This window comes from Nicotiana tomentosiformis, chromosome 1 (assembly GCF_000390325.3).
Source record: "Nicotiana tomentosiformis chromosome 1, ASM39032v3, whole genome shotgun sequence".
NCBI lineage: Eukaryota > Viridiplantae > Streptophyta > Magnoliopsida > Solanales > Solanaceae > Nicotiana > Nicotiana tomentosiformis.
The window spans coordinates 148,418,907-148,443,152 of NC_090812.1; the positions used below are offsets into that span (position 1 = coordinate 148,418,907).

The 24,246-nt window shown below is 36.2% G+C and overlaps 2 protein-coding genes and 1 long non-coding RNA gene across 3 annotated transcripts; 1 reads left to right on the forward strand and 2 right to left on the reverse strand.

Annotated features, from left to right (window-relative positions):
• Window positions 1-1,708: 1,708 nt before the first annotated feature.
• Window positions 1,709-17,065, reverse strand: LOC138891418 (mavicyanin-like). Its single transcript, XM_070192237.1, has 3 exons — window positions 16,927-17,065; window positions 3,689-3,870; window positions 1,709-2,279 (listed from the first exon to the last, which is right to left on the reverse strand). Exons 2-3 carry the CDS (start codon window positions 3,861-3,863, stop codon window positions 1,963-1,965), a joined length of 492 nt encoding a protein of 163 aa, XP_070048338.1. The 5' UTR covers window positions 3,864-3,870; window positions 16,927-17,065; the 3' UTR covers window positions 1,709-1,962.
• Window positions 5,922-16,930, reverse strand: LOC104090289 (uncharacterized). Its single transcript, XM_009595357.4, has 3 exons — window positions 12,715-16,930; window positions 12,511-12,639; window positions 5,922-12,434 (listed from the first exon to the last, which is right to left on the reverse strand). The coding sequence occupies exons 1-3, from the start codon at window positions 12,719-12,721 to the stop codon at window positions 11,701-11,703; spliced, it is 870 nt and encodes a 289-aa protein (XP_009593652.1). The 5' UTR covers window positions 12,722-16,930; the 3' UTR covers window positions 5,922-11,700.
• A 2,546-nt stretch (window positions 17,066-19,611) lies between the features above and the next one.
• On the forward strand, window positions 19,612-20,991 carry LOC138903740 (uncharacterized). The gene is made up of 2 exons (XR_011413125.1): window positions 19,612-19,727; window positions 20,046-20,991. It is a non-coding gene; the product is annotated as an uncharacterized lncRNA (long non-coding RNA).
• The last annotated feature ends 3,255 nt before the right edge of the window (window positions 20,992-24,246 follow it).

Below are 24,246 nucleotides of genomic sequence, written 5' to 3' on the forward strand. Positions count from 1 at the left end.
GCAAGTGTAAAATTGTGTGTTTTATAGAGATTTGTACCAAATAACCACAATTATCCTTAGCCCCACGGTGGGCGCCAAACTGTTTACCCGAAAAATGGATAACAATTGAATTTGAACGTGGTTTTAAGGATACGTGATTTATAACTTGGTACAAATAGAGAAAAGATAAATATTGGTATCGAAATTAGTTGTAAACGAAATAAATACAAACCGAATGAATCAATTAGCCTAGGCTCTCAAGTTTGATCACCCTCAAACTGAATGGAGGGTAAACTGATACCACAACAAAATGACTTAATATTGAAAACCAGAAGAAAGGCAGTATATTGCTTTATATTCTATGAATGAATCCCCTCTACAAATGATCAGACCTTCCTTATATAGTAGGGAAGTCATATTCTTAATATAATTTCTAAATACTGCAAGGAATCCCATGATAGATTAATTATTTGGCCTCTCCTTGATATGCGCCTGAATTTCCGCCGAGATTCTCGCCCAATTGCGGATATTCCGGCTTTCTGTTTTTTGGCTCGATAAGCTCTCCTCAATCTTGGCCGATCTCGATCTTGATCGGTCTCCGGGTCACAAGCTCGACAACCTAACTTTGCATTATGGCTCGATATTACACGAGGTCGAACTTTGCACACTCATATTCTACTCTCGATAAGTCACGTGAAAGGCAGGTTCGATTTTGACCGTGTACATTTGGCAAAATTAAAGTTCAAGTGCCAAGAAAGTGATGTCAATTACCCATACTTTTAATCAAATATGGATTGATACAGTAATCTGGAATGGTTCTAGCATACATGATTTCTAAAATTCAAATGCGGGCAGATTCGAATTTCATGATACTTGAATCCTTGCTTTTTTGAATTCAATATGCTCATACCCCCAACAAAATCTTGAAGTATGGGCATTTGTAGGCATGCAAAATTTATTGAATTTTAAATCTAATAAAATTATGTGGACTATATTTTAAATTCAAAGTATATTAGTCAAATAAATATTATGGGCTAATATAATTGAATTAATTATATAAGTCCAATACATATGGGTTAAATAAATATGTTTTAATTCATTAGGCTAGCCCATTTAATTGGGCTAAAGTGATGAGCTCACTTTATTAAGCCCAAGATGTCATCTTCCTAGAGGCCCAATTTGGTACAACGTGTCAAATGATGTGGCACGCCAAGTCAAACAGAAGAGCCAATGGGATCATGCCACATGTCAAAATGACAAGGCACGCCAAGTCAAATTGAAAGGCCAATGAAACCACGTCACATGTGCGAGTGACATGTTCTAACCAATCAAATAGGGCATTGTCACTCTTAAATCTGATTGGTCGGAAAGAGTTTGTTCTCATCACAATTTTTCCCTCCCACAACTATAAATAGGAATCTTCATAATCCAGAAAAAGGACTAAAAGTTATAACAAGAAGCAAGAAAGAGCTCGTGGATCAAAAGCTGTAAATTCCTCCACAAGTTTCAAGCTTCAAGCAATCAAGTTCAAGCTCAAGAACGAAGAACAAATCAAGTTCAAGTTCAACAATCAAGCTCAAGCTCAAGAACGAAGAACAAATCAAGTTCAAGTTCAAGCAATCAAGCTCAAGCTCAAGAACAAAGAACAAATCAAGATTCAAGGAGTACGAGTTCAAATCAAAGTTCGTGCCAGTTGAATTCAAGATCATCGTTCGTGGCAACAACTACATATTAAAGATCAAGCTCAAGGGCCCTTGAATTTATTTACTATTGGAAAGAAGAATCAAAGGATTCATAGAGATTGCACACTCGTATTATTTGAAATCAAATACTACGATTGTTGCAATATTTTTCGGCCTGGATTTTATTTTCTCGACGCAATTTATTGTCTACAATTAGCACAAAAAAAACCTAAAACTAGGTGCAAAGCCACATTATAATGATTCAAAATTCATAAACTAAAAATTCTAACTTCGCCTCGACCTAGTAAAAGCAGATTCCAAGCATGCCCATGATGGAAAACCACAAGAAAGAATGAGATGAAACAGCACTTGCTTCAGATGGATTAGCTTTTCGTTGGGCACTATTTACCTGAGAACCACTAACTTGTATATGAACTTTCTGGCCAATTTGGCAATGGCCAGGAAACCCGCAAACGTAATAGTAATCGCCAGGGGCTGAAAGTGTAAAAGAGTCTTTGCCTGTGTTTAAAGTGGCCATTGGATCTGTAACTGTGCATGAATAATATTCTTGGCTACTCACTTGCATCACATTGTGGTATTTGTTGTTGTAATTGAAATCTGCAAGTTCAATTGACACCCTCAATTAGTCCATAGAAAATAAAATAAAATAAAATTGACAACTTTTCCATGTAAATTTAACAAGTTTTAATCAAATTTCATTAGCCTTTTATTATTATTTTTGGGTCACAAAAAAAGAGAGGAAAAAGCAGAGGGAAGGAATATAGTACAAGGTATTATCTATGCTCCAGATAAGAGTGAGTTGCTCTAGTAGTTAGCATCATTTACTTCCAATCAAGAGGTTTTGAGTTCAAGTCACCCCAAGAGCAAGGTGGGAGAATTCTTGGAGGGAGGGAGCCGAGGGTCTATCAGAAACAGCCTCTCTAACCCAGGGTAGGGGTAAGGTCTGCGTACATACTACCCTCCCTAGACTCCACTAGTGGGATTATACTGGGTTGTTGTTGTTGTTTGTATTATATGTGCTCCATGTATATATGCAAACGCATCATCCTTGTTATTTTTTCTCTTCTATTCACGAAATTCTTAGCTATTTTAATTGTTTGGTTCTAAAGATACAAAGAAGAAAAAATGTAGATAATTCAAGTAGAATAACTTACTCACATTCATTTGTACTAAATGATATTAATTTACTCTGATTAAATAATATGTCGAATTTGTTGATTTTTTTAATGTGAGTAGGAAAAAGTTCTTTTTGGATTGTATCTCTCCATCTCACATTTTTATTGCTTATAATAGCCTGTTTGGCCAAGTTTCTCCTTTCTTAAAAAAAAAAGTATTTTTTTCCAAAGTTGAAGTGTTTGGCCAAGTTTTTAGAAGAAAAAAAAATGCTTTTGAGTAGAAGCAGAAGCAGTTTTGGAGAAGCAGAAAAAAATAATTTCACCCTAAAAGCAGTATTTTGAGAAGCACTTTTGAGAAAAATACACTTAGAAGCACTTTTTAAAAGTTTGGCCAAATATATACTAATTGCTGCTTAAAAGTACTTTTCAAATTAATTAGCCATACACAAACTGCTTATCACCAAAAATACTTTTGAAAAATCACTTTTGAAAAAAAAACACTTATTAAAATAAGCTAATTTTTCTAGCTTGACCAAACATGCTATAAATTTAGATGTGTGACTTATTTTTCACACAGCGCAAAAAATCTCCCCCTCTTCTTTGCATTATTGTTTTTCCAAAATAACTCAAGAGGCAAGTGTAATTTGCTCCGTCATTTGAGTTTGCCGAAATTTTGTAATTTGAAGTGCCGCTATTACAAAATAATTTTTTCTTTCTATCATAGGAGAAATTAATTTACAACAGTGAGGAGATTCAATTTCTTAAGGACACAGTCTGAATTCAATGGGTTCAAAATAATTTCTTGTTTCTGTTTGGATCAACGTTCTTCATTGTTTCTAATAGGAATACGTTTCTTCACCAAAAATGAAAAGAGAGGAAACGACTACTTACTCAAGATGTCATTAACTTGAAAATTCTTTGAAAAAGCCCAATCATTGTAATCAACGTTGCCTACAATCCAACCTTTAGAATCACCAACTTCATATACAGCAGCCGTAGATAGTTCAACGGAAGCAGCCATAATAAAGCACAGAAGAAGCATTATTCTTCTTTTGGTGAAAGCCATGGCTTAACTTCAAAGAGAATAATTTGAATATTAATGGATGCAAATGCCCCTTTAAATAACCATATTTTACTAGGAAAACCTTTTTATTATTTGAAAATTTCGCTTACCCAACTTATGGAAATTAATATAAAGGAAATAATGTAATTAAGTACCACGAAACCTTATTTTACTGCGAAGCAGAATTTCAACTTATGAAATCTTTTTTTGTAATTATTCAAAACGTCATTCCAACTTTTGGAAGTTAATACAGAATTATATTATTTTGAAACTTCATCTTCTCAACTTATGGAAATTAATACTCCTGTAAAGAAACAATGCAATCAATAATTAAGAAGCACCACAAAAACATGTTACGTTTAACTGGGAAGCAGAATTATATTATTTGGAAATTTCGATTTCTCAATTTATAGAAATTAATATTAAGGAAATAATTAAAATAATAAGAGCTAATTAAGCACCACTAAATCTAAATGTAGCAGGAAAAGAATGGTTTCATTATTACGAAATTCCTTTCCTACTAATAGAAAAGAATATAATAGGAAAATTTCCAAACTCAAAGCTTTCAAAAAAAAGAATATTTAAAGAAAGAATTTATTCAAGTAATTCGACCCAAATACATTTAGCTGTGGGCAACTACGATAACTAAAATTTATTTTTTTTCTCAAAAATTTAGGGGACAAACACTAATTACACACGTACCTCGTTGCACCTCTATAAAGTTCCAAATTAAACATGGTAAGTACTTGTATGATTTAATTTTTGGCAATACTACGTTTAGTTATTACCTTTAGTTTCATTGGAACTTCTAAAGTACTTGGAAATTAAATTTCCAAAATTAAAGTAGTAGGCATGTTTCCTAAAATTCTAGTCCTAGCAAGTAAGGAGGCAATTAACTACGCCTTTAAAAGTACCTTAGAGGCTTATTCATTGGCACTGACAAATTAAAACTCTTGGTAAGATCTTTTGCTCTTGTTGTTATATTATTCAGAAACTAGACATCACAATCTTTCGAAAATAGTAATTTAATAACTTATAGCAACGTGATTAATTTGAAGCGATTAATTAGAGTCGGGGAAATCTATATAGCAAATTTAAACTTCAAATTAAGAGAGAGGAGAGGGAGTTGGAATATATACCACCAAAGTATAGTTTCAAATGACATCATTGTGAAACGTAGGGGCGTACTCAGCATTGTTTTCAAGCGGTGTCGATATTTATAGAAAAACGTAACGAAGAATAAATAACACCCCACTAATTATCATATTACTCAACAAAAAATAACCTTAGTCCATTAGTTTTATAGAGTCTTAACTTAGAAGATGTCATAATTTCAATTCTACTTTACCACAACTCTTAACAATATATGTTCTCTCAAATATTTTTAAAAAATATGATCTAGTTGTGGTTTGAACCTCTAACCTCTTAAAAAAAATCAAGAACTTAACTAGTGTGCCTAGTAACAATATATGTCAAGTGATGTCATTTTCTTTATCTTATTGTAACCCTACAATATTAATACATATATTTCGTAAAATATTTCCGACGAAGGGGTGTCACGAGTTTCATATGCATCCGCCCCTGGTGAAACAGTAATGTGAAAGCAAATGTTAGTCAAAAGCGCACTCATATCAAGCAGGTGTTTTATTGAGTTTTGACTTTTGCAACCAAACAAATGCATACCAGTGTTTTAAAAGGCGTGGGCGTAAGGCGGGACATTTTACATATGCCTCAGCGGGGCGTAAGCCCCATAGGTATTTAATTTTTAATATTTTATAAAATAATATAATAACAGTAAATATTTATAAACAGGTAAAATTGCATAAAAATTGAAAAAAACTATATATATATATATATGTGTGCTCCATCCCCACAAAAAACTAATCAAAACAATCTATTATACGTTACTTACAAGCACAAGTAATTTGAGTCTAAAAAAATAAATTTTTCTATATGGAGGAATAAAAAGGATGATTAACCTGTAATTTGAACTTTGAATTTGCTGCTATGAAGAAGAATGTAGTTCTCTTTGTATTTGTAAAAAAATTAAATATTCGTTACTTTTGGGAGATATTAGCATACTAGCGGACAAGATAAAAAATTGAGAAAACCATGAATTAGGGCTTAAATCAATAAAAAAGATCTTTATTTTTAAATTTAATACTTTTGAGTTCATTTTTAAACCTTTTGTGTAATTACAAAACTCACTTTTGAGAATTTGGGTATTATATGAAGGACTAATTCAACAAATTTTGTTTTAATTTAAAAAAGTCTCTGGGCCTTACTCCATACTAAAAAAACGCGTCTCTTGAGACTTTCGCCCCATACTATCGCCCCGGGGCTCGCCCCAGAAACACCTTTTAAAACATTAATGCATACACTATTGTATTACGTGACCAAATTTAGGAAGCCTAACACATTTAATTAATTATTCATGTTTGTAATATCTGCCCTTTTTTTTGGTTGACATAAAGTGTTCGTTACTATTAGAGCCGTCAATATAGGTTTGTCTATCCCTAGTCCATTATTTGATCGTGAGCCAACCCTTATTAACAGCTCTAACATAAAGTAGTGTTTTATCGTATATAAGACCTTACATATGAATTGTGTAACATGCAGTTTTCAACTACGACCCGCAGTTGCACAATGTGAGGCAAGTGAACGTCGACGACTATAACACATGCAGCGATAAAACTCCAATAGCCAGTTTCAATTTCGGCAGCGATTCAGTCATCCTCGCAACTCCAGGGGACTATTATTTCTTGTGTGATATTTCACGTTAAAATCGCAGCTCCAGCAACACCTCTTCTAACTCCGATAGCCCCAACAAAGGGTAATCCTAATCATTTTCCTAGTAATCCCACAAAGAAGCCACCTGAAACTTTGTAACCTTATCATCCCTCTGCAAATACTGCTTATTATTCATCCAAGTGGTTTCCAATTAGCATGTTATTGCCATTGATTCTTGCTCTTTCTTTTTTATTATTGGCTTTGGCTCCTAGAAATGGTTGCGATTCTAAAATTGTAGATCATAATATATTGGGGGGGGGAATAAATATTTTGTTAGAAAAGGTGTTTCTTTTTTGGGTGAATTTTTGTAGTGGAAGTTAAATATATATTCATTTAGTAATTTTTTAGTGGTTCTTCCACCCAATTATTTTAGTCGATTTTGGAATATGATTATTTAACTTATTATTATTTATTTCAAGTTCAGTTATTATTTTGTGAGAGATTTGAACTACTGCTTAACAATTTATTAATTTCAAGGCCTTATAGTGAAAATTGTATATAACCGGCAAATTTGTTTTTGCTTAACAAATTTGATATATTATTGCTCTTTGTTTCTGATTAGTTTTTGCTTCTAGGAATGGTTGAGACACAAAAACTGTAGGTCACAATAAATTTTTAAATTTTTGTTGGGGTCAAATCTTTTGTTAGTATAGTTTTTTCGGGTGAATTTTTGGCTAGAGTGGCTTTATAGTATTGTTTTGCATTGGGAATAATAATCATTTAAGAGAGACTCTCTGCTTTCTCTCTAAAAACTTCATCACCAAACTACTAGCAATGACGAATCTACAGAACATAGCCACTCACTTCAAAATCCCTCTCAAACCACCAGATTTATCATCTAAAAACGTAGATGAAGTTGAGAAATCATCCTTCCTTGAAAAACTAGTATCAATGGTCCCATCACAACACACAACTACACTAATAGATGTCGATCAAGAGATGGACCAACACAATCCTAACGAAGACATCACATAAAAATGAAAACAGATCTAGATGTTATTCTGTTATCGCATGAGGAGAAAACCCGTATATACCAACCATGGAAATACTTAGTTATCATCAAACTGTTTGGTAAAAGGGTCCCCCATCAATATCTCAAAACAAGAATTTGAGATCTATGGAAACCCAGTGAGGATTTTTCTCTAATAGATCTAGGTGAAGACTTCTTCATTGTAAAGTTCCTAAAGGAAGAAATTATGAATCGTGTCCTGCACAATGGACCCTGATTCATTAATTCCTCACAAAATCAAGAAGGAAAGTCCACAGTAGCTATCAATCAAGGAAAATTTCAAAATATTAATTATAGTTTAGTAGCTAATAAGAAGACCCCTCAACAGAATACTGCCACGTCAAATAAAAATCAGTTGGTTAACCCATCGATAATTCCAAAGAGACAAGGAAACTTTGGCATGACACATAGCACACATGCGTCCATGCCTGCCAATATTAAGGAAGGACCATTTGACACATTAGACTATACCACAAATCCTAAAAATACCATGGTTAACCATCATCAACACCACTGCTTGCCCAACCTCCTCCTAAAACCAATCTGAACAAGAGTGATGGTAAACAAATTAAATATTAACCCCCAAAAGAAGATAGCTATAACACACTAAGCCATATATAATAATGGAATGCAGATAGATACTGAATCTACTGCATTGACATTACAATCTTCTTCCAATTTTAATATTAACCGTTCAAATTCTCAAAATACTAAGATTCACACTATTCTCTACTCAGAGAAGGCTCCTCCAACGAATACAAATCCAGATTCGAAGATTCTAAACTTTTCCTCAATCGGATCCTCCTCGAATAATAAATCTACTTGTCCACCAAATACTGCTCATATTTATTCTCAATACCACCACTCTCAGTCGACCACCTTCACCAAGAAATAATGTTGATCATTCACAATCCCTCATACTAAGTCCAAACGATGAGCGAGGAGATGAAGATGACTATGGACAACTACATCAGTCATCTAACTCTGTCCAACATTATCAACCTTTTGGCAGAATGTCGCAATGGATGTTCACTAAGTAAGTCCACTACAACCAATAGCAGCAACCATTCCACCATAACCCAAACCACGAGAACTGGAGATGGAAGGAAAGGAAGAAGTGGCAAAACTGGAAGACATAACCATAATTCTCTTCAAGGAGAGGCAAGAGAAAAGATATCTGCTAGTTTGCTCCCTTCTACTACCGAAATGTACCATAAACATAAGGTCTCCAAAAAATATGCAATAACTTTGATCCCCAGGGATATTTTACTTTTGGAGGCACTGAACAACCCATTCCCCAACATGACTAGGTACCTTAATTTTATTATTTGAAATTGTAAGGGAGTTAATAATGATAACTTTAGGAGAAACTTTAGAGCTCTTCTTGATTGCCATAGGCCAGCAGTCATAGCTCTTCTTGAGACTAAGCAGGTTGACCATGATCAGTTAAGGGATGCCATCAATTTTACAAACATGATAGAGATGCCAGCAAATGGTAGGTCAGGAGACATAGTGGTTATGTGGCAGAACAACATAGTGACTCTTGATGAAGTAAATACTACTAGTCACGAAGTTCATGCTAGCTATGAACAAGGTACAACACTATCCCAAACCATGGTTATTTTCGGTTATCTATGCTAGTAATAGTTTCAAAGTAGACTTGTCTTGTGGGATAAACTGAGCTCCATGTATGATAGTATTACAAGGGCCCCTGGCTTATAGGGAGGGATTTTAATGAAGTTCTAAGTGCAAATGATAAATGGGGTGAAAATTCCATTAACAATGCCCGTGCAAACCATTTCTCGAATTGTATTAACTATTGTAATATGATGGATTTAGGATTTAAGGAACCAAAATACACTTGGTCAAATCATAGAAAGAGAAACCCTTCATTAATTCTAGAAAGACTAGATAGAATCTTTGTTAATAATGATTGGGTATCTTTATTTGGGGATGCGATAGTAAACCATCTTCCAAATACCTACTCGGATCACAACCCTTTACTACTACAATTAACAAAACCTTCCAATATTGGTAAAAACCCTTTTAGGTTTGAAACTATTTGGTGTTCTAGTCCAGACCTTAGGAACATTATTAGTAATAGTTGGCAGAATACCCAAGACCTGATGGATGCCACAAAAACTTTTGAGCATAATGCAACTTGGTGGAACACCAATAAATTTGGTAACATATTTAGGAGAAAGAGATCAATTTTGGCGCGCTTGCAGGGAATACAAAATTCTCCGAGATATGCCACTAGTGACTTTCTTAAGAACTTGAAGACCTCCTTAGTGAGATCTTACAATGACATTTTAAAGTTAGAGGAAGATTTCTGGAAATTGAAGTCCCGTATAAACTGGCTAAATTATGGGGACGCAAATACTAGATTTTTTCAAATCTCAGCTTTGAATAGGCGTAGGCATAGGCGTAATAGAATAGTATCATTAAAGGACGATCAAGGAAATTGGATTTATGAGCCTAGGGAAATCATTCAGCACACCTACAACTTCTTCAATAAACTCTACCTTACGGATCATAAATTTTTTTCGAAGACCCCAAATGCTCCTATGAATACTCACAATATCCTCTCAACTACTTAAGATAATTCTCATATAGGTAGAAACCTTTCTAACCAAAAAATCATAAATGTTGTTCACTCTTTTAAACCTTTCAAATCCCCAGGATTGGATGGCCTTCATCCATTCTTCTATCAAAGAAATTGGGATATCGTAGGAGAGTCTGTTACCAACTTATGCCATGAGGTCTTTCACAATCAAGCAATACATCCTGCTCTAAATAATACCTATGTTTGCCTATTCCCTAAAATTGATAATGCAAACAATCTGAAAATATTTCGGCCTATAGACCTTTGTAACACCATTTATAAAGTGATCACAAAGATCATTGTTAATCGTGTTAAACCTTTATTGCATAAGATTATAGGGCCCTTCCAATCGAGCTTCTTTTTTAAAATAGAAGAGCTTCAGATAATGCTATAATTATCCAAAAAATCATCTCTTCATTCAACAAAATGAAAGGGAAAAAAGCCAATATGCTTATCAAAATTGATTTAGAAAAGGCTTTTCATAGACTTGAATGGCCCTTTGTCCACACCACCCTTAGATTCTTTAACTTCCTGAACAATACCACAAATCTCATTATGAATTGCATCACTACCACTAGTATCTCTGTTCTTGTCAATGGGAGAAGAACATATTATTTTCAACCTTCTAGAGGTATTCGCCAAGGAGATCCTCTGTCACCCTACATATTCATCATTTGCCTTGAACTACTCTAATAGGTATAACAAAAGAAGTGGAAACTAAGCACTGGATCCCTATTAAAAAAATAGAGAAGGACCTCGTTTATCACATAATTTTTATGTGGATGATCTCATTTTCATGGCTCAAGCCTCCATAAAGACTAGTAATTCGATTAAGAATATTATGCATGCCTTTTGTAGCTTTTCTGGGGAAAATATTAATTATGCTAAATCTAAGATTATTTTTTCAAAATCAGTACCATTAACCTCAATCAAGACATTATTTGTAATATTCTTAATATTAAGGAAGGTACGACTTTTGGAAATTATCTTGGATTTCCAATATTTCATAAAAGGCCAAATAATTCTGATTTCAAATTTGTGCTGGATAATATGAAGTCTAGACTTGCAGGTTGGAAAACAAACTTTTAAAATATTGCAGGTAGAACCACTCTTATAAGATCCACTCTCAATACCATCCCAAATCATGTGATGTAATACATAAAACTCCCTCTGAAAATCACCAACTCTATTGATAAAATACAACGTGACTTTCTTTGGGGTTCTAATGATAAGAAAACTAAGCTTCACATGGTCAGTTGGGACATAATAACTATTCCAAAGGAACAAGGAGGACTTGGTTTGATCAAGGCCGATTTAAACAATAATTCTTGGTTAACAGACTTACCGTGGAGATTTTTCACAAACTCTTTCAATCTGTAGGCTCAAGTCCTCATACACAGGCATTGTACAAATACCCATAGCAATAGATCCCTCACTTATCGATTAAATCCCAAAACTATAATTTGGAATAATATTCTTAAAGGGTGGTCTGTTTGCAATAAAGGGGTCGCATGGACGATTGGAAATGGAAAGAATATTACTCTGTGGACTTTCACCTGGACCCCATTAAATAGGCCTTTAAGATATGGAGTGGGATGAATTTCTCTCGGATTTGGAAACGTAAGGGTCTTCAAGGCTCGAGCCTCTCGAATCATTTCCTCGGAAAATGAGGGGACTAGCGGGGATCCTCGAATTTCTATTACCCCAAGTGAATCACTTGGGGCATTCTCTCCATCTCGAGGGGCCTCGTGACCATCCCCCACAGTCGTACCCACCATTGGCTCATTATGGTGGAAGGTAGCCTCAATCCTCGATGATTCAGGGACTTCGACCAATTCTCTTCCCAAGACTCCCCCATCACAAAATAGAATCTTTGCGGTCTTCATCGATTCAGTAGCCTTTGGAGCCTCGGCGCTTTTCTTCACTCGGGCCACCAATATGGACCCGTCATTTTCTTCTTCCTCTTCGTCTTCATCCCTCAGACGCCGAACTGACTCTTCGGTCAAAGGGATGGTGTTCTTCCTCGGCTTACGAGCCGTCTTTGTCTTAAGTGTTGGATGCTTGGAGGTAGAGGCCCTTTTTCTTTTGTTATCCTTCGCCAGTTTTGGAACCGGGGCCGAAGTCTCTTCCTTTCTAGACGAGGGCCTCATGACCGCATATTTGCCCAGGCCTACACATAAGAGAATCAGTTAAGTATAAGAAAGTCATTTCATTCGAATCATCGAAGGCATGGGGAAGAGGATTACCATAATTTTTAGCCTCCCATCGGCCCTTTGACAAGTCACGCCACGAGTGCTCGGCATATGTGGAGGTCGAAGCCAGGTCCCGTACCAAGCTCTTAAGGTTAGGAATAGCACCAGGCATCCAAGCAATCGCTACATCACAGAAAAGGATATCGGTAAGAAACAAAGGAGCAAAACAATAGGAGCTAACAGTAGAATTATACTTACGCTTCATTTTTCATTCCTCGAAAAATGGCATTTTTCCGGCCGGGATTAGGTCTGAAATCTTCACTCGAATGAACCTTCCCATCCAGCCTCGGTCCTTGTCCTCGTCTATGCTCGAGAACATCACTTTGGTAGCCCGGCGCTATAGTTTTATTAACCCACCTTGATAGCGGCGGGGGCTGTATAACCTAATGAGGTGGTCGAGGGTGAAAGGCATCCTCTCAACTTTGTTCACAAAGAAGCAGATCAAAATAACGATCCGCCAAAAAGAATGATGGATTTGAAAGGGTAAGTATACACACTTAAAAACCCTTTCATATGGGTAGTAATATCTTCTTCGGGAGTCGGGATTATCACTTCTTTGTCCTCCCAATTGCAATCTTTCCTTAACTGTTTAAGATGGCCCTCGGTTATCGAGTACATATATCCCGATACTAGATTGCATCGATCGGAAACCGGCGAAGCTTTGTAAATCTTAAAATCGGAGATAAGGACAGACCCCCCGGGAACACACTCCTCAGGTCATGGCTCCACCGGTGTTTTGTCGTCGGCGGGCCGCGAAGAAGAAGCTTTTTCTTTTTGAAAAATGGTTTTTGACGTTTTCGCCATTGGTATTTGAAGATTGAAGATAGAAAAGATGACAAGATTTGGTGTTCTAAAGAGGGATTTTGCAGTGAAAATCATAAATTTATAGATAAAGAACTCAGAAGATACAATAAGAACTTAGTAGATTTGGTGATTGGGATCTGAAAGTAAAAAATGGTAAAGAGAGGAGCTATTTATAGAACTGGTAATGACGGCTCAATATTAGCAGCGGTCGACCATCGTCTAACACACATTTAATGCCTTGATAACTGGACCAACGGGACAGCTATCACGTACATCATGGTCAGGTTCGATGCAAACGTCAGTGTATATCTAGTCATGCCGTTGGAAAATCGTGTCATTTCTCGCCATATTCTTTCCGAGAAATAAGGGAATTATCGGTATACGGTCAAAATCGGTTTTCGACCTTCGAATGATTACTAAAGATTGGAACGTAATGGACCGAAAGTTGTCTTCATAATATCGAAATGAGATCTGAAGCCAGGTTACCAAGCTCAAGTTTCGGGGACCAATTAAGTACCGAGCTCGATTCCAAATCGAACTATGATGTGAGGCGGTGTTATCGAGCTTAAGAGCCAGAGACCGACTAATACCGAGCCAAAATCAATTTCGGGCCCCGAACCAATATCGAGCTCTAAACCTGGAAATCGACCGACACCAAGTCCGATCAAGATCGAGCCAAGAGACAAGAGTCATTACAGCCGCACTAAGGGAGAGAATCTCGGCGGGAATTAGGGAAAAACTAATCTATCATGGGATTCCCACTATGTATTTTTAATTATATCTAAAGTAGTATCTCTCCACTATAAGAGGGATAGTTATTATTTCTATGGGGAATCAGATATCATGGCATTCATACACTCTTATATTATTGATATTCACAGAGAAAAACATACTAATATTCATATAGAGATTATCCCTTTTTGGGCTTAGTATAATGATTCATCTTGCTTGTTCACAAAATATTTTCTACTCAGTTTGGTTTGTATTTCATTCTTTATACAGTCAATACCCAGTATATTTCTACTTACTTTCTGATTTGTGCCAAGTTGTACCACGTATCTTAGAACTACGTATAAATTTCACTCCATCCGTTTTTGGGTAAATATAGTGGAAACGAAGCATTGAATCCCCATTAAAATAGGTAGAGCAGCACCTCGTTTATCACATATTTTTTATGCTGATGATCTCACTTTCATGGCTCAAGATTCCATAAAGACTAGTAATTCGATTAAGAAGATTATGCATGCCTTTTGTAGCTTTTCTAGGAAAAATATTAATTATGCTAAACCTAAGATTATTTTTTTCAAAAATAGTACCATTAACCTCAAGCAAGACATTTGTAATATTCTTAATATTAAGGAAGGTACGACTTTTGGAAAGTATCTTGGATTTTCAATATTTTATAAAAGGTCAAAAAATTCTGATTTTCAATTTGTGCAGGATAATATGAAGTCTAGACTTGTAGGTTAGAAAACAAACTTTTTAAATATTACAGGTAGAACCACTCTTATAAGATCCACTCTCAATACCATCCCAAATCATGTGATGCAATACATAAAACTCCCTCGGAAAATCACCAACTCTATTGACAAAATACAACGTGACTTTCTTTGTGGTTCTAATGATAAGAAAACTAAGCTTCACATGGTCATTTGGGACATAATAACTACTCCAAAGGAACAAGGAGGACTTCGTTTGATCAAGGCCGATTTAAACATTAATGCTTGGTTAACAGACTTAGCCTGGAGACTTTTCACAAACCCTTTTAATCTTTAGGCTCAAGTCCTCATACACAGGCATTGTACAAGTACCCATAGCAATAGATCCCTCACTTATCGATTAAATACCAAAACTAGAATTTGAAATAATATTCTTAAAGGGTGGTCTTTTTTGCAATAAAGGGGTCGCATGGACGATTGGAAATGGAAAGAATATTACTCTGTGGACTTCCACTTGGACCCCATTAAATAGGCCTTTAAGATATGGAGTGGGAGGAATTTCTCATGGATTTGGAAACGTAAGGGTCTTCAAGGCTCGAGCCTCTTGAATCATTTCCTCGGAAAACGAGGGGACCAGCGGGGATCCTCGAATTTCTATAGCCCCAAGTGAATCACTCGGTGTCACACATCCTTTTCCCGAGGGGGATAGGGGATAAGGAGTTTTTTCAATTAAAGTGACGTTAATCGAAATGGGATTATTTATTTATCAGAGTCTCCACTTGGAATAGTTGTTATGGTGTCCCAAGTCACCGGTTTATTTTAAATCCCAAATCGAGAAAATTGACTCTATTTTATGGTCCGCGAACACAGAAGACTGGGTAAGGAATTCTATTAACCCGGGAGAAGGTGTGAGGCACTCTCGAGTTTCGTGATTTTAGCACGGTCACTTAACAATTAATACTTGACCTAATTATCTGATTTATTACATATTTAAAGTCTATTGTGCATTTTTACTTTTTAATCGCTTTTAATTATTTATGAAATTATTTCTGGAACAAGTCACGATGTCATGCACTTGTGTTTTTGGTACACGTCGCAAACCGCGCCACATGAAATGCACCCGCGATTTACGACATGCATATTTTTATTATTGTTTGAAGTTCTGGTCGAGTCACGTAAAACGCACACTCAAATTGGGATTTACGTATCGTGACCATGCCACGGGAACCGTACCCATGGCCACGATGATTTATTATTCGCGTCTAAAGCAAGCTACGATGTTCATGATTAATTGCTACATTTGAGATCAAGCGTGAAGATCCAAGAGTTATGGAATAATTGTTGGAGAAACATCACGTGGATTAAATATGGAAAAGTATGCTTGTTACTAAAGAAGGGATAAGCCAGTCGCATATTATCACGAAGTGGGCCTGGCATATGACTTATTTGCCTCATCAATTCATTTATGAAATGGGATCAAACTAACAACCTGTGCTATTATAATCCCAATTTAATTTTCTGATTCCCTAAGACTAACAGATGGCCCAGTCAACGTAAATACTAACCAAATAGCCTACTAGTTAATAAAGCAACTCAAATCAACTTAACAAATTCATGGCAACTCTCACCCAGCTTCGGTTTCAAATTTAAGAATGAAACTAATAAAATCTTATAACAAAATAAGGATCTTAAAACATAACCATATAAACACGAAAGAAACAGACTATATGGAGAACTATTCGAAGATACTCAAATTCTAAGGTAGAACATTACTCAACTGGAACTAACTGTTACACAAATGGCCACCTTCACATTATTTAATATAAATTGGACTCATGGTTTGATGTTGAAGACTTTTCTAATTTTAATTTAACCTGAGAAATTCAATTTCAGTTCCAGTTTTAAATGAACAAAAATATCTGAATTTCAACACACTTGAGCGCAAATCAGTTGTCTTACAAGTGAAGGCTTAACAGTGATTTAACAAATGATTTTTTTGCACACAGATTTATTCTAACTTTATGCATCAGAGTATTTCAACATTAATTCAAATTTGCAATTAGCAGCGATGAACTTTTTCAAACGTATAAGGAATAATCACTGCCAGTTTTATTGCAATATAGCATCTAAACAAAACTTACAGTATTTTTTGGATCGAAATTCATACCTGAATAGCAAACAAAAATCGAAAGCCAAATAAAGGCTGAAAACCAGACGTGATGTTGGAATTCAGCTACTGGACAGCAGAGTAAACAACAGCGAAATCAGCTCATTGGAAATTCGGAACACTCTTTGAAAAATTTTCAGATCTGGAATACTTGCGTTCTAGAGTCTTTGCTGCTCCTGGGTATGCGTGTGTTTTCGCTGATGAATAATTGACTGAATGTGTGTATGTTCTTTGTTTTTTGAGAGTGAGGCTCCGTTCTCAAAAAATGGGAATCAAAGAGGGGGGGGTCTGCCGATATCTCTGATCTTCTGAATCCAAATGGGAGGGTGAAATTAGGGTCTATTTTAGAGATGAAGGGGATATTGGGCCGGACGGTAGTGGGCTGGGGCGAATGGAAGGAAAATGGGCCACTAGAAGCACCTGGCCCAAAGCTGTAATGAGACCCCATGGACTTCTCTTTTCTTTCTTTGTATTTTTCAAGACTAATTAATTTATTTAACACTCCTAATTCCAACTAATTTGTAAAATTAACCTAATGACCTATTTTTCTATAATTAACTAATTCATTTAACTAACAAATGCATGTAGAGTTACTAATGTATTTTTTGATATTTTAGTATTTTACAAATGCAATTAATTATGCAATTAAAATCTAAAAATGTAAAAATTAAAAATATTTTTGTATTTTCTTTAGGATTTAAAATGCAACTTAAAAATACATCAAACATGAATACGTACAAAGCAAACTAACTAAAAATATAGAAAAATAATTTAAAGCAATTTTTTGGATTGTTTAGGAGTAATTTTATATTAGGGCAAAAATTAGGTGCTCACAGCTGCCCCTCTTTGCTCGGAAACATGAAAAGTTTTCGGACTAAGATAAAGTGAGCAATTACAAGCAATTTTTGCCCATTTGGATACTCCATGGGAAACATTTTTTGAAAAGTTTGACCGAACTTTGCTTCGGAAGTTGCCTACATATCCTTGGCTATAAAGGAATCAGGTCAGTGTAGTTCTAGAAGTTTAGGTAGCTGGGACTACCGAGAAGCTGTGATTTCACTGTTGTTACTGCTATTTACTTCTTGCTGAGCACCCTATTACACCAAAGTCAAAATGAAAAAGAAACTAACTAAGCCTATCAGCTACGAGTTACAAGATTCCTATCTATGAGTCTTCTAAAGCTTGATCTTGAGTCTTGAATGGTTCTTCATGCGGACTTTTGATTTGAACCTTGATGCTTGCTAGCTGCAGGTGCTAGTTCTTTCTTCTTCAACTTTTCGGATCAAGACGGGACATGCAAAGCTTGTAACTTCAGCCATGTCTTGAGCAGTTCACATCTTTCATCGGCTTCTGCATTTTGGATTCACTTCTCTTCTTTTTTTTTCTTTTATTCTGGATTGAGACTTCTTCCTTTGTCATCTCGGACTACCCTCGTTCTTCAGGTGAGCGCCAGCAACTGACTTGAAAATTGAAATGAATTCCCTCGTTCTCCAGGTGGGCGCCTGCTAATGACTTGAAAATTGAAACAAATTCCCTCATTATCCAGGTGGGCGCCTGATGCTGACTTAAAACTTGAAAGAAATTCCCTCGTTCTCCAGGTGCGCGCTTGATGCCTTAAAACTTGAAATGAATTCCCTTGTTTTCCAAGTGGGGGCCTGCTGACTTAAAAACTTAAAATGAATTCCCTCATTTTCCAGGTGGGTGCCTGATGTTGACTTAACACTTGAAATGAATTCCCTCATTCTCCAGGTGGGCGCCTAATGCTGACTTAAAACCTGAAATGAATTCCCTCATTCTCCAGGTGGGAGCCTAATGCTGATTTAAAACCTGAAATGAATTCCCTCATTCTCCAGGTGGGCGCCTGATACTACAACAAAATAGACAAAACAAAAGAAACTTTTCTGCCCCAGTTTGCACTAGGAAGATTTGTGAGTTTTTAGCAGAACTATAAATCACCTATGCTATTGATGAATGATGCAATGATGAGAGTAAAATTAAAGACTCGACTAGGATATGTGTCTCCTAAAGAAATAAAAATCTGAAAAACCCAAACTAGGAAGTGTGTCTCCTAAATTTGAGATTAAGCTTGCGGAAAACTATAAACTAAGCTTGAGTAAACTAAAAACTAACCCTATTCTCCAGGCGGGACCTCTGATTTCAAGAAAACTAAAGATTGATAACTTAAGAAAACTAAAAATTGACCTTTTTTTTAATCCAGACTTCCCATTTTTTAAACTTATTATTGTAGGAGAAAATTCATCAGACTAGGTCTTTTTTTTATGGTATCTTAGGAGAAAGATTCATCAGACTAAGATTTTGATCCTAGGAGAAAGTTCATCAGACTAGGTCTTTTTTTATGGTATATTAGGAGAAAGATTCATCAGACTAAGATTTTGATCCTAGGAGAAAGTTCACAGACTAGGTCTTCTATCTTAGGAGAAAATTCATCAGAGTAGGTCTCTTTTCTTTTTTTTTTGGTATCTTATGAGAAAGATTCATCAGACTAAGATTTCTATCCTAGGAGAAAGTTCATCAGACTAGGTCTTCTATCTTAAGAGAAAGATTCATCAGACTAAGATTTTGATCCTATAAGAAAATTCATCAAACTAAGTCTCTTTTTTATTATCTTAGGAGAAAGATTCATCAGACTAAGATTTCGATCCTAGGAGAAAATTCATCAGACTAAGATTTTGATCCTAGGAGAAAATTCATCAGACTAGGTTTTCTATCTTAGGAGAAAGATTCATCAGACTAAGATTTTGATCCTAGGAGAAAGTTCATCAGACTAGGTCTTTTTTTTTGTTATCTTAGGAGAAAGATTCATCAGACTAAGACGTTTATCCTAGGAGAAAATTCATCAGACTAGGTTTTCTATCTTAGGAGAAATTCATCAAACTAGGTTTTCTATCTTAGGAGAAAGATTTATCAGACTAAGATTTTGATCCTAGGAGAAAGTTCATCAGACTAGGTCTTCTATCTTAGGATAAAGATTCATTAGACTAAGATTTCGATCCTAGGAGAAAATTCATCAAACTAGGTCTTCTATCTTAGGAGAAAGATTCATCAGACTAAGATTTTGATTAGGAGAAGATCCATCAGACTAGGACTTATTATCCTAGGAGGAAAAATGTGAAGAGCAATGGCAACATTTTATGCACACTAGCAAGACAGATAAAGGCAAAGATTTGAGAAACTTTCCTTTGTCGGCTCTTCTCTTCTTTTTTTCTTTTTCTTTCTTTTCTTCTTTTTCTTTTTTTTTTGGTTTTTGAACCAACTTCCTTGCACTGCTTTGTTCCTGTTTCAAACAAAAGAAATTTTGTCAGTTTTAAAAGTGGTGGTCGGTTTATGGCCTTGAGTCTTGGGCAGCTTGGCTTTGTGATCATCCAGCCTTTGGAAGACCGACTGTATTGGTAGTTTGTTGCACTGCTGGGAGACTCTGTTGTTGCTTTCAAAAGACCTTTACTTTCTATATGAACCATGATTATTTCGCTCCCAGTGCCATTTGTGTTTTGTGGCTCAATCAGCCTTGTCTCAAAAAAAAGAGTTCTTTTCTTAGATAACCTTTTCTGATATCTTGAATGGCTTTTGCTTTTGGAGCAATTTGTCTGTCAGAGAAAATCACAACTTGTAAGGGCCTTTTGCACAATGTGCACACTTTGTAGTCCTTGTTCAGTACTACAGAGAGCCTGAGCCCCTGATTAACCTCGAGGTTATCTTTTCTTGCTTTAGCCAAGTAGGCTGATAAGAGTATTTTGGGGGGAAGCCTTTGCATGAATCCTCAAGGCATGTTGACTGTAACACCTGACTGTGCTGGCCAAATTAACTTTGTGCAACTGAAAAGCTAGTAGCAGATTTTGAAATCTTTTCTTGCTTGTTTTGACAAGGAGTGACTCAGAGTGAAGGATACAATGATGCAAAGAAACAATATTAACAAGAAATGCCCTTGTCGAGAAGGAAATAGGAAAGAGTTTACCTTTTTTTTCTTTTCTTTTTTTTTCTTTTTTTTGGTAACTAGCCTCAATGATCATGACATGCATTTTGGACTCAATGGCCTAATTTATCAAACTAATTCAATCTTTCTTTTTACCATTCTTATGACCTCTAAAGCCGGGTTTGTTTAGTTCATGCCAATTTCTTGCATCAGCTTCACAACTAACTCTCGACTAGTGGTGCCCCGAGGGATTTTCACCAACAAGTCTCTCTCATTTATTTATCTCTTCTTACCGTCGCCTTACAGTTCCCGTGAGGGTTTTCACTAGTAAGACTCTCTCATTTTTCTTTTATTTTCCTTTTTCTTTTGCTTTCTTGTGTGAGCAACTTGACAGTGTTCTATATCGTGTGACAACTGTTGCTCATTGTATGCGTCTCTTGGCTTTCTTGAAGGCTGATTAGGAGGTCTTTATTTAGAAGGTTTTTGGATAGGGTTGGAAAGAAGGGACGACATAAGGCTCAAAGTAGACTCAAAATGAGGGGGTTGTAGACTTACAACACATGGAATCGACTCTTTCAAAATTGAAATAAATTCTTTGCCCCAATTTCAGATACTGGGGATTTTTGGAATTTTTTTTCTTCTTATTTAGCTGGACTGAACCGTCTAAGGCTTCCTACGTATCCTTTTTTTTAAAAGGAATCATGTCAAACGTAGTTCAAACCTCTGAACTAACTATTTTTTTTTCATCTTTCTTTCTTTTTCTTTTTCTTTTTCTTTCTTTTTTTCTCATTTTTCCTTCTTTCTTCTCTTTTTTTTTTGGTTTTCAAAACAAACTGCCCCGGCTTCTATTTTCTAGGGGCATGGACCTTCGAATGTTCTTTTTTCTTTTTTTATTCACTTGAACTTTCTAAGAGTTTTCCCAGTTTGTACTTTGGGAGCATGGACTTTTCTTTTCATTTTTTATTTTTGACTTTTGACTCTAAACTTGATTCCAAAAGAGGGTGATCAAAGAAAATAACACAGGCTCAAAAGGTGTAACAAAGGGTATAAAGAGTTTGGGTAGTAGAACAAGGGCCTCCTAGCCTCTAGAATGCCAATCATGGTTTCCTTTCGCGACATAGCATTGATGAACATGTCTGTCTTCTTGGTGTGTCATGGTCGGAAGACACTTTTCACCCATTAATGTCAAACTTTCCAATAAACTTCAATTGATTCTTCCTCAAACCCGACCTTCACAATGATTTGAAGGTAAAGATCATTAACCTCCTCGGGTCATTTTTATTCGAGCTTAATTCCAAAGTATTTCAACTCTTTATTCATCCTCAAAAGTTATTTTTTTCTCATTTATCCAATTCAAGCTTAAATCAGTTTTCTAAGATCTGGCCAAAAATTCCACATGCATGTCATATCACTAAAACTAGCGGGAAAAGAATTAAGCATGGAATGACACAAAAAGACAAACTGTATTTCATTGAGTAAACAACAAGGCAAACAACCTATAATCCGAGTAACAACCCTAAAATAACCCGGGTAATGAAAATAGCAATAAAACGGACAGACAAGACTCACACAAACAAAATAGAGGGATAGAAGGGTTTGACTCAATAAAACAAATAAAATCTGGATCACACCCTGGAATAACACAGATAATAGAAAAAACATCAAAACAAGCTACCAAGATTCCTTCCTAGTGAGGAGGGAATGACTTTTTAATTGCTAAACTTGACATTTAGCCACAAATTTGCTAATCAGAATCACCATGGCCTTCTCCAATTTCAGTCGGCAAATTCCTGAGAGGATTCTCATACTCCATGTCACCACACATCATCCACATAAAGTGTGCATCATCATGTGCATGTAAAGGATTCTGCGTGATATTCTGGGTGTCATTATCTTGGATCACAATCAGTTTTTCCTGGATCATCCTTTCTATTTCTCTTTTCAAATCCTGACAACTTTCAACATTGTGCCCCTAGGCATTGGAATGGTATTCACACCTTTTAGAAGGGTCAAAGCTTCTTGCACGTGGGTCTACATGATTTGGAAGAATAGGTGCAATCATGTCATAATGCTTTAATTTCTCAAACACACTTGCATAGGACTCTCCTATTGGTGTAAAATTATCTTTCAACCTTTGTTCCCATCTATACCCCTGGCCTGGATGTGGGTTATAGGGCACTTGAAAATTTTGTGAAGGTTGGTGGAGATTTTACGGTGCTGGTACTCGCCTTCTGGGGTGTCTTGGTAGGTGGACAACATACTGAAGTGGAGTAATAGAGTATTGTGGGTTCTGAGGTGGATAGTAGTGCTCAGGGAAATCATCAAAAACCTGATGAGGCTGCTCATACCTTCGAGATGTTCTCCTTGGACCTTTTCTCTACCTTATTGTCATCATGGTTTATTCATCATTCTCCTTCATGTCACTAAAATTACCCGATTCAATTTGAACAGCCTGAGTTGCAGCTTTGAGAGCTGCTTGACTTATAATTCTGCCTGTCTTAAGGCCATTCTCAACTATTTCCCCAATTTTGATTGCTTCCGGGAAGGATTTGCCAACTGGGACATCATGTTTTGAAAATAATCTGGCTTTTGAGCTTGAAGTAAGACAGTGATTAGCTCGTGGCCATCCGTGGTAGCTTAACTATAGTTGCTTGCTCTCTCCATTTAATGGCATATTCCCTGAAGCTTTCAGTCGATTTCTTCTTCAGCTTAGAAAGGGAATTGCGGTCTGGGGCGATGTCGATGTTGTAGTAGAATTGTCTGACAAAGGCCCAGGCCATGTCATCCTAGACATGCCAGTGAGAGGTGTCTTGATCAATAAACCATTCAGAGGCTACCCCTGTCAGGCTTTCTCCAAAATAAGCCATTAGTAATTCTTCATTTCTTCCAACACCTCTTAGCTGATTGCAATACCTTTTCAAGTGAGCTATGGGGTCGCCGTGTCCATCATACTTTTCAAATTTGGGGATCTTGAAACCAAGTGGCAAACCAACATTGGGGAACATACATAGATCCTTGAAGGCATTACTCTTCTGACCTGCCAACTCTTGCATGTTTTTAAACTGTTGTTCTAAGCTTTTCATTCTTTGGGTCATTTCTTCCCGTGCCATCTTTTGGGCAGGCTTCTCAATTTTTGCAGGAAGATCAAATAGGTACGAGTGGTACTCAAGAGAATGGTATTGTTCTTGCTGGGTAGCAAATTGTGACTCATGAGTTTTCTTTTGTACCACTGTCGGCTGTGGGATGGTGAAGACGGGCATAACAGTAGTGGTTGTTTGATTAGTTGTCAATGGCACACTTTAGGAGCGCGCAACAGATTTTCCAGTTGTAGTCATACAGTTGGGATAAAGACTCAACTCAGGTAGATAAGATGGATCATGCAATGAGAC

Bases quoted from the DNA above. Each gene is read 5' to 3' on its own strand.
- LOC138891418 (XM_070192237.1), bottom strand. From the start codon at position 3,863: ATGGCTTTCACCAAAAGAAGAATAATGCTTCTTCTGTGCTTTATTATG. The intron at 2,280-3,688 runs GTAAGTAGTCGT...TTGAACTTGCAG, and splicing joins TCAAGTTAATGACATCTTGA to ATTTCAATTACAACAACAAA.
- LOC104090289 (XM_009595357.4), bottom strand. The intron at 12,435-12,510 runs GTAATCCTCTTC...TCTTATGTGTAG, and splicing joins ATGGGAGGCTAAAAATTATG to GCCTGGGCAAATATGCGGTC.